The 9,729-nt window shown below is 42.5% G+C and overlaps 1 protein-coding gene across 1 annotated transcript; it reads right to left on the bottom strand.

The window, feature by feature from the left end:
- Positions 1-9,503, bottom strand: LOC136533076 (paired amphipathic helix protein Sin3-like 3). The gene is given in 27 exon segments (XM_066525638.1): positions 1-200; positions 202-259; positions 261-343; positions 346-399; positions 538-563; positions 566-710; positions 798-909; positions 984-1,147; positions 1,339-1,491; positions 1,575-1,713; positions 1,790-1,890; positions 1,964-2,614; positions 2,747-2,832; positions 3,077-3,721; positions 3,821-4,075; positions 4,162-4,289; positions 5,712-5,866; positions 5,940-6,208; positions 6,295-6,324; positions 6,420-6,495; positions 6,649-6,782; positions 7,360-7,678; positions 7,841-8,008; positions 8,106-8,204; positions 8,293-8,461; positions 8,586-8,822; positions 9,155-9,503. Coding segments are annotated over 27 exon segments (4,560 nt in total). The 5' UTR covers positions 9,229-9,503; the 3' UTR covers positions 1-170.
- Between the last annotated feature and the right edge of the window lie 226 nt (positions 9,504-9,729).

Genomic DNA, 9,729 nt, shown 5'->3' with positions numbered 1-9,729 from the left:
TCTAAGAAATTACGGTGTCTGTTTGATTAACCAAGACAAGACTACAAAGCTGTTTGACACAGGTTTTAACTTTGGCTACATATCTTCAATGCAAAACGACGGCAAAAAGAACAGAAGACCTATACCAACAGCAACAAATGATGATTAGTTAAATACTTGATGGAATAGACCTACCATCGAAAACCAGTAAAAATGTAATCAGAACAAACAACATGCTGCTAATACATATATACACGTCTTTTGGCACAACAGAGCTTCTGCTGTGGCCTACATGCTCGCTTCGCTTTGCTGTATTTACCCTATCTGTTATTCCAAAAGGGAACTCTGCGACGAATTGTCGATGGAATCATTGTTCAAGCGAAGCAGCTGGGACCCCAGCAATATCTCCAGGTTTCGATACTGCAAGGGTGAAAGGGCAATGGACTGTTATAGATAGCAAGCTCTAGTCTGAAACAAACAAAAAATGCTAAAACTGAGCCTAGAACAGCATGATCCTATGGTTTGGATAGGAAGCTTTATGGAAGCTATTTGAATTACCATTTGTATGCCAAATGATCCTATGATTTGGATAGGAACCTATTGAAGCGCTGCACTTTTGCAGCATATATTTTCGAAATCTGCGAACTGTCGGGCACATTCCCACCCCGCAAAATTTTCCGTCTCTTCGGAAGCCGGAACAAGAAATCTTCAGTATCAAGGACATATGAGACCTGCATCCATGGCATTGCCAGATATGCTTTATTCTCAACTACAATAAAGCCTGAGATGGAATGTCCAGCCGAAACAAGATTGCATACCTTAGAGGTCTTGCAGGATATCTTGCATTCAAGACCATTCACAACTTTGATACCATCCATTGCCTTCAAAGAATCTGAAGGTTCATCATTAATTGAATATTTCCGCTTATTCCTGGAAGAGGCACACGATCAGGAACAAACAAGGGAAATGGAATCAGGAGCTTCACTGTGGTTGGAAAAAGATACCTTCCAAGGTAGACACCTTCAGATAATTTCTTGTCTGACGTACTACACAAATACTCGCTAAAAAGATACGAAGAAAAATTTGGATCAATTGATACTGCAGTCACTTCTGGCTTTTCGTGACCGTATTCCATCAGCTGAATAGATAACCTTGTCGGACTCGAGCACTGACATTGACATCACAAACTAATCAGTATCATTCACAAAAAGAAAAGCATGATGAATTGCCAACAGTACACTACAACTGAAATATTTGTAGTAGACAAGACAAGAGCTATCATTTTGCCACATGTACAGGAGAACACAAGAAATTTTTGAGGCATGGATATCATCAGAAACTGCATAAAATGATACTTACACATTCAAATCGGTATATGCTCTCATCATGGAGTAGGACACGGGCGTTTTCATGATAAACTAGGTCAAAGAACCTCCCAGGAGATCTTGATTTTTCATATAAATATAGCTGCAGAAGCTTATTGTCCATTTCATCTGTTGCTATAGCTTGAAGCTGGCATCAGGAAGTTGAATAATGAATCTGTCATCCAGGCCCAAAAAACAAAGTGGACAGTACAAAGGGGTAAAGCAATTTACCTGCTTCACAACTTTATAAATCAGTTTATCTAAAGTAAAGAGAACATATGATTGAGTCCCAATAATAGCTCGACAGTCATCTTCAAATTTGGTGTTGTCAGAAGAACCATCAAGCAAGTTGTACAGTGCACTCATAAACCTTCATAGGAAAGACAGATCAGCTAATCATATAAGGATATGATGCATTGTTAACACTGCAGGAATGCAAATATTACTTTGCATATAGATCAGGAGGGTTTGTATCCTTGGAATTCCTCCATTTCTTTTCAGCAGTGAAAGAGTTGGTTTTTGCGGAAAGTAGTCTCTCATATAAGATCTGCAATAGACATTTATTTAGCAAAAAGAAAGTGAATGCAGAGATATAAAACAAAAGGTCCTTGAAACCTGACCTGATGTAGTCTGAACAAGACATAAAATGAATCGTTTCCATAAAATATACGTGAGAACTTCTCCTCTCGATCATGTAAAGCTGTAGGTACATGCTTGGCAAGTGGTTTAACTGAGTACAGAAAGCGTTCTGAAAGTGGTAGTGATATTCCTCCTTCCACATCATGTGTCTCAGTTGTTCCTTCTGCCTCGCCCTCACTTTCAGCTTTTGCATCCTGATCATCATGATCCATATCCTCCTCTTCCTCATCATGATCTTCACGAGAGCATTCCTCACCATCACCAGATTCACTGCCCGATGCATCTTCACCCGCCTCTGAAGCATTTTCACTGTCCTCAGTAGACCTCTGAGCACTTTCCTCACCCTCATCATCAGCATCAGCATCATTCTCACCAGCTGCCTCAGCAGAAGACGGTACCACTTCCCCAGGCCTACCCTGGAACGATCTGCTTGTAGAACCTTCCCTTCCTTTAGATGTTCCATCTTCGAAAGGAACAAAATGGTCCTCTTCAAAATCTCCATTTGGCGACAATTCACCCTCTTCTCTTTCGACTTTTGAAGTATGGGGCGCAGAACCATCATTATTTAGGTGCCCTTTAATTCCCTCGCTGGTGCCATTTAAAGATGGTCCCAACCTCCCTGTCTCCCCTCCCTGCCAAAGAAAAAATAGAAATATGGGTCAATGAATTTGCTGGATGCTTTTCTTTGGAAAGAATTTAATGTACATATTACATAAATATTAAATATCCAACTATTGTACATAGCTCAAAGTTTAATCTTGTACCTCGGCAGAAAGTAATGTTTCATTGCCAGACTTGCCTTCACCAGCTGCCTCAACTGCATCATGAGAACTTCTAGAAGCATTCACGCCTACAAATTAATTCAGATATAAGAACTAGCAATATGAAACGCAATCAACAGCAAACAGACCTCCAGCCTAGTGGTTGGAGCTCCTTAGTAGCACCCCAGCGGGCCAGGTTCAAATCCTTGGGGGGATGAATTTCTGGGTTGGGTTAATAAAAAAACACAAAAAAATAGGTAGGGGCTGCCGACTTAAAAACAAAACTAATCAACATGTTTTGGGCACAAAGAATATTGAAGCAGCAGAACAAACCTGGCGTAAGTTCCGAATTTGCCTTATGTTGTTCAGTCCTAACAACAGCTGGATTTTCTGCTGATCGCTCAGTAGAAGCAATGTTTTGTGTGCTCAGGGAAGGTGTTTCATCTGCAGAGATAGCACCATGCACTCTTCCATTTAGTATAGTGTTTGATGGCTCTTCACCTCTACGGGCAGTTCGATCTGCATCATGGAAACCATTTTGAGTGTCGGCTGCAACTCCATTTGCTAATCTAGCCCGAGATGACGGCCCTTGTTCACTTTCATCACCGTTGCTTTGCTTGGAGACAATCCCAGCTCCGGTATTGCTTTCTCCCACATTTGCAAGACCCGATTTTGTTGTTCGGCTCTTCGGCTTAACTAGGTCGGGATCCTCAGACCCATGTTTTCGCTGAACACCCAAAATTGGCTCCAGAAAAGTTGTCCATATTCTCATCACTTTATCTAATTGATCTGAAGAGTTGCAGACTTCGCCACAGGAGTACTTAATGATCTTATGTAGATCTTCATGGATTTCCGAGTCTACATACTCGAATGACATATTGGGAACTATAGGCCGCCTATTTCCAGCAGCAATGGCAAGGAGCACGTCATCTCCCTTCCTTTTCTTCTCATTAATTTCTTTTATCTCCGTCAGGAGAGCTACACAAGGAATAAATAGTATAGTTTAGCGACCAGGCAACGGTGCAACTACAACCAGAAGAAACATTCACATGTAATTAAAGTTTTACTTCTACATACACTTTGTGCTCAGGTTCTTCGTATCTTGCTGCTTGAAATAGAAACTACGATGGTCAAGTGACTTGTGATAATTCTTGGCATATATTTCAGCCCAAACTTTGTTGAAGTCTGATCGACACCTTGACCACTCCTCCTGCTTCTGTTTGAGCCTAGTTAGAATAACTGGCAATGCAACACTAGCATTTTTGCGTAGAACATCCATCACATCCAGACCATGATCACCGTACAGTCGCTCAATGCACCTCAGGTTCAATGCTGAAAATGTTATCAACCAACAGTAACAAAGTCCATTCAGTTCAAGTATCCTCAAATATTTAACTTATGCCTGAACAAATACTTACGAGTTAAATGCTCATCGATGCGTATTGGGCTCTCAGGTTTGACTGAGTTGTCTTGCATCTTTTCTATCAGCTCTTCAACACGCTTAGTCGCTGCATTAACTGATTCCAACAGCATATCCAACTCAAACCTGAAATTTTAAGAATAAGTTCCAACCAGCATGTATTGAATCAACGTAAGCATCACATGTATAGGTTATAAAGAACAAACAATATCAATCAGTCACGAACAAAAACAAATGATACTGGTTAGCACGGAAAAAATCGGTAGTCACCAGCTCATTATAGTAGTACCACAGCGTTTTAGTAATCTGGTTTTGAGTCTGTGCTGGTTAGATGGCATAATTATAGGTAATAAGACAATATGCGCACACGTAACACATGCAGTACCTCTAGATTTGTTAACATGGATTATGTTCTTCATCTATTCAAGCTTTACACGAACGCATCATTAAGACATAAAACTTCAGTAGCACAACTGCTAGCGGTGCTGGACAAAAAACTCATTGAGCCGGCTCAGTGGCTCATTTCAAAACTGCTCCAATAGAACTCATTTTTCTTTTAGAATAAAAATGAACTGAATTTGAATGACTTTCAACTTCGGCTCGGCTCATTCAGCTCGGTTTGAAGTTGGGTCTCAAATAATTTAGGACATCATGATAAATAAGACTGTCAATTTCGAAAAAAGCTCAAAAAAAGTGCAGTTGGTTTGTTATCCACCCTAACTGCTAGAGTTCAACTGCTCAATTCATACATAAGTGCAGGAGAAACTGATTTCAACTTTGATCACAAGCAACCAATATCATTCTGAGAATCAACTAGACCAAGAAATACAGATTTCTGCTAGCACTGATTCTTTATGTGCTTAATGGTTTACAACATTCACTTGAAGCGCACAAGTAATGATATTCTATCAAAAAAAAAAGGTAACCGAAAAAAGAGGAAAGATGTAGCACATCGACAAATACCCAATTCAAAATGGTCCAACAACAAAAGCATGCAATGCATGAAATAAAAGCACACTAGGCTTGGCATGTAACATAAACTATTTCTTAACACTAAGGGCAGTTTGCATCTGTTGTTTGTAGACTCAATGAAAGAGCTTTAAATGCTTATATTTGGTCCCAAACTATTGATAAAATAACTCATCTAAATGCTTTCAACGAAGCTACCAAAACCCAGCTCCAAGAAATCTGTCAACCCCCCTGAGAGAGCACAATTTACTATGCTTCGCATGCTGTTTAAAGAGGATTTTAAAAAATGGACAACAGAGATAACATTGACTAATCAAATGCGCACAAGCAGTTTAGCAAATGGTTTTTTTTCTTTTTCTTTTTATTTTTTTTCAAACAAATCTAAGTTTAGCTCCAATACTATTGCAGTATTCACATAAGGTAAACACTGGCCAACAACATGACACTGAATATTGGTGGTAGCTCTACAAGCCCTTAGTAACATGAATGGTGGAAGATTGTTCTCATTGAAGCTCATATGCCCACAACTATTGACTCTTAATGCCCAATGCCATATGTATAACCAAGATAAATAAGAACCTGTCATCCTCGCATCGAAATAAGCTTTCCTCGTACTGATTCTTCCGCATGTGCTTAAATGAATAATCTTCACTTCCTGATGTTACTGACACCCAGTGATCATTCAGAACAGAGGCTCCAAGATCAGTCCTGTTGCTGGCCGGGGGCATGGGATACTGAAAACATGATTGAACCAGATGTTATATGAAACACGGTACACAAAGAACTACATGATATGAATCAGCTTACATTTTTAGGTAGAAGCCGGTAACTCGGAGTGCAGCGTTGACAGTTTGAGAGATCAAGCTCTGATATTGGTTTGGATAGGTTGTACTTCTCTTTGCCAGAGAACATAGGAGGTTTGTGACTAGAACCTTCCTTTGAATTGAATGTTGATCCTTTATCGAGCCTTTCTCGTTCCTTTTCTCTTTCCTTTTCCCGATCTCTATCCCTGTCCTCCCTGTCCCGATCTCTATCCTTTTCTTTATCCTCAGTTTTAACAACCCTCGCGGTTGGCCCTTCATATTAGATAAACAATGTGAATATGATATTTTGAAAGCATTAAGAAATTGTTAAGCAAAGCTTCAATCTAGTAGCCACATACTTTTGTTGAAGACACCGGCAAGAAATCCATCTGCGACAAGGGGCAAAAACTAGTTAAAACCATGAAACTTGGACAAAGGTAATATTATGTGATTACCATCCAAATGTATAAAGTATGTAAATTACCTATATTTTCACAATGCTCCAAGAATTCGTTAAACCCTTCCATGAGATCTGGATAATGCTGGAGTATATCATTCACCTGCAAATCAATGTAAATTATTCATGATTCACTTTGTGGCAAGTAAATTTGCACAGATACTTAGACATATTATAACTGAAGTGAGTAATAATATGAAAAAATTCAAACATTAAGCATGGATCATAAAATAAAATAAACAAACAAGAAACCAACCAAGTTCTTCAGTTCACTTCTCGTGATAATCTCTTGGCTGTAGATGTGTAGACATTTCAAAAACTCTTGGTAAGCTTCATGCTCCAGCTTTTCCTTCACCTTCTCACAGAAATGGAACTCATGCGTGTATACACCTAACATTGCAAGAGAAAGCATGGGCATAACCAACAAACAGAGAGCAAACAAATTTCTCCAACTGTAGATACTAATGGCACTTTACAGCAAAAAAAAGATTTGACCACATACTAAGTAACCAAAAAGTGGAAAGGAAACAAGTTCTACAGCATATGAAAGAAACCAGCTGACCTGAGAGCATAAACACTCCAATAGTAAGCATGTTTGTGCATTACTTCTCGATCAAAATGCACGACATCTTACGTATTTGAAATGCCAGAGCAAGGTTTTACAGAAAAGGAATAAATGGTACTAAAATAACCTCAATTCAGCCACATAGTAGTAACAAATACGTCTATGCATCATTTCTTAACATCTATGATCCAGATTATTTTAAGGTTCTGCAGCACACAAATCACATTTTTTAACTATCAAGGATGGTGTTGTTTCTTAATATCAATAAGTCAGTATTGTTTAAGGTCATCCCACACCCAAATCACATTTTAACTTTCAAGGATGGTGTAGTATCTTGCATACCATACTGAGCAAAGAGAATAAATGATGTGCAATTACTAGTGTAATATTCCAAAGACTTACTCTTCAGCGCATCCTTATCGTCATATGATGAAGCAGATACACTATGGATTCCATGATTCTCACTGGGGCCTCCTTGGTGTGCCTCAGCACCTGCATTATCCTCCATCTTCCTTGGAAAAGGCTTTCGCTTACGCTGTCCTATCTCCAGATCTCTGCTGTCATGTTCACCATCCTTGTCTTCTCTCTCATAATCCCTTCTATCCCTTTCCACCTTCCGTTCTTTCTCTTTATCAAGACGTCTTCTCTGGCGATCATGCTCCACGTCAGGACGGTCAACACTAAAATCACGGTCAGCATGTGACAGATAAGCTCTGTCCCTCTGAAGAATGAGAGAGAAAAATGGCATGTCAACTATCTTTTAAGAATAAGAGATGCCTAGAAAAAGGAGTATAGTACTGCATGATCCTACTTCATGCAAGCTATTTAACTATTGTTTAAATTGAAATTAAGTGGAGCCTGCAAAACTACAAGTCATCTGTACCTTATCATTGTGAAGGGTCCTATTTGCAGGAGGCACTAAAGAGACCCTGTCCTCCCGCTTAACCAAACCACCCCTTGAGGCCGCTGCTTGTGGGGCCACTGAGGTATCAGGCAGAAAGTGCTGGAACTCTTCAAGCAAATCTTTATGTTCAGTGAACAGCAAAGCAACCTGCCCAAAAATACAAGAAAACACAGAAATTTAGCACGAGCGTAGATTTAGCACGGGCGTAGCCATAGATGGCCAAACCAGTAAGAGAAAATAGAACCTCCTGGTAAACATCTTGGATAGACTTATTATCCTTGCGGTACATGTTGAGGATGTCCAAGAATGCCTTGTAAACTTGTTCATCATGCTGAAACCGATTCTGTGAAAGGAAAAAATGTGCAATAAATCACCAGTTTGCTACATATCACACCTTTGGTGCACGATAGATCAACCTGGGCTATTTATACCTTTATCTTGTTCACGAAATTGATAGCTTCCACAAAATCGACAGGCTTCTTCTCTTCTTGTAGCTTGATCGCATAGCCCTTAGGCAAGAAGGCGTTGAACCCAAGGATCAGTTCAGGGTACCCATTGAACAACGTTTTGACACGGATAATCACTCCATTGGTGTCGATCCTGCATCCAACAGAGCAACACAATAGTATCGAGTAGAAAAGGAAAGCCAATATTTTTTGCTCCACGGGAAACATTGGAAACGGTATGGATCAGATTGGCCAAAGCGCCGGCAGCATGGACGGACCTCTCGCTCTTGAAGTCGCGCATGACCTCGAGGAACTCCTCGTACTTCTCGCGCTTGTCCTGGAACTTATCCTTAACTGCCTTAAGGTAGACGAGAGCATCATTTGTCGTCAGCTTCTGGTTGGTCAAGGCGCCGGACGGCTGCTGCGGCTGCGCCGGCGGAGCAGCACCAGCCTGAGGCGGCGGTGCGGCCGCAGGCGCTGAACCGGGCCCGGGCATATGCTGTGGCTGAGCCGACCTGCGACACACACAAAAAAAACCGGACCGTTGGATCACATGCTAAAACCGTATAAGGAGAAAAAAACCAAAGAAACATTTTCACATGCTATACTTGAAATTGGGGCGGAAGAAAGCGAATTCAGCAAAAAAAAAAAAAAAAAAATCAAGCGAAACCACGAAGTAGTCGAGCAGATTCAAATACGACCGCTTCCTCGGCGACTCCATCGAGAAGCGAGGAAACCCCAACACCGAGAATGGAAGGCAACAAAGACAAACATAGAAACGGAAGTGAGCGCGGCGGAGGCGAGGAACCGGAGCGAGACGGGCCGGAGAGGCGAGGCGAGGACTCACGGATCGGATCGGGCAACGTTGGGGCGTTTGAGCTGTGACCCCATGAGCGCGTCGTCCCTGGCGCCGCGCTTCATGCCCCCATGCAGCACCAGGCGAGCTCGGCCTCCTCGTCAGCCTCCTCCGGGCCTCGGCGCGCGACCGATTTCCTCCCTCGACCACCACCTCGCGCGCTCCGCCTTCCCCGCCGCCGATCTCGCCTCCGAGCCTGCCCGCCGCCGCCGCCGCCGGATCTGCCGGCCACGAGCACCCTCCAACCCTCGAGGCGCCGCTGGACGCAGCGCCGGGAACAGCACGGCGAGCAGCGCGGTGGGCGGGAGGCGGGCGGGAGCTAATCGCCAGGGGAGGGGTGGGGGGGGAACGCCAGACGAGAAAAGGGAACGAGGCGAGGCGGAGAGACGAAATGAAAGGGAACGGCTCGGGGGCTGGAACGGGGGTGAGGGCTCCGCTAAGTAAACCTATCGCGGAGGGGACGCAGCCCGCGGCCGTTGTTGCGCCGCCCGACGCCGCCGGATCCGAGATAAGGGCCACGTGGACGGCGGGGATGGGCCCGGCTAGGGTCAGGCGTGGTTACAAGG

The sequence above is a fragment of the Miscanthus floridulus genome, unplaced genomic scaffold (assembly GCF_019320115.1).
Source record: "Miscanthus floridulus cultivar M001 unplaced genomic scaffold, ASM1932011v1 fs_783_1_2, whole genome shotgun sequence".
In the NCBI taxonomy this organism is placed as follows: Eukaryota; Viridiplantae; Streptophyta; class Magnoliopsida; order Poales; family Poaceae; genus Miscanthus; species Miscanthus floridulus.
Note: the sequence above shows the minus strand (reverse complement) of the source record. Positions and strands in the feature narration are given on the sequence as shown.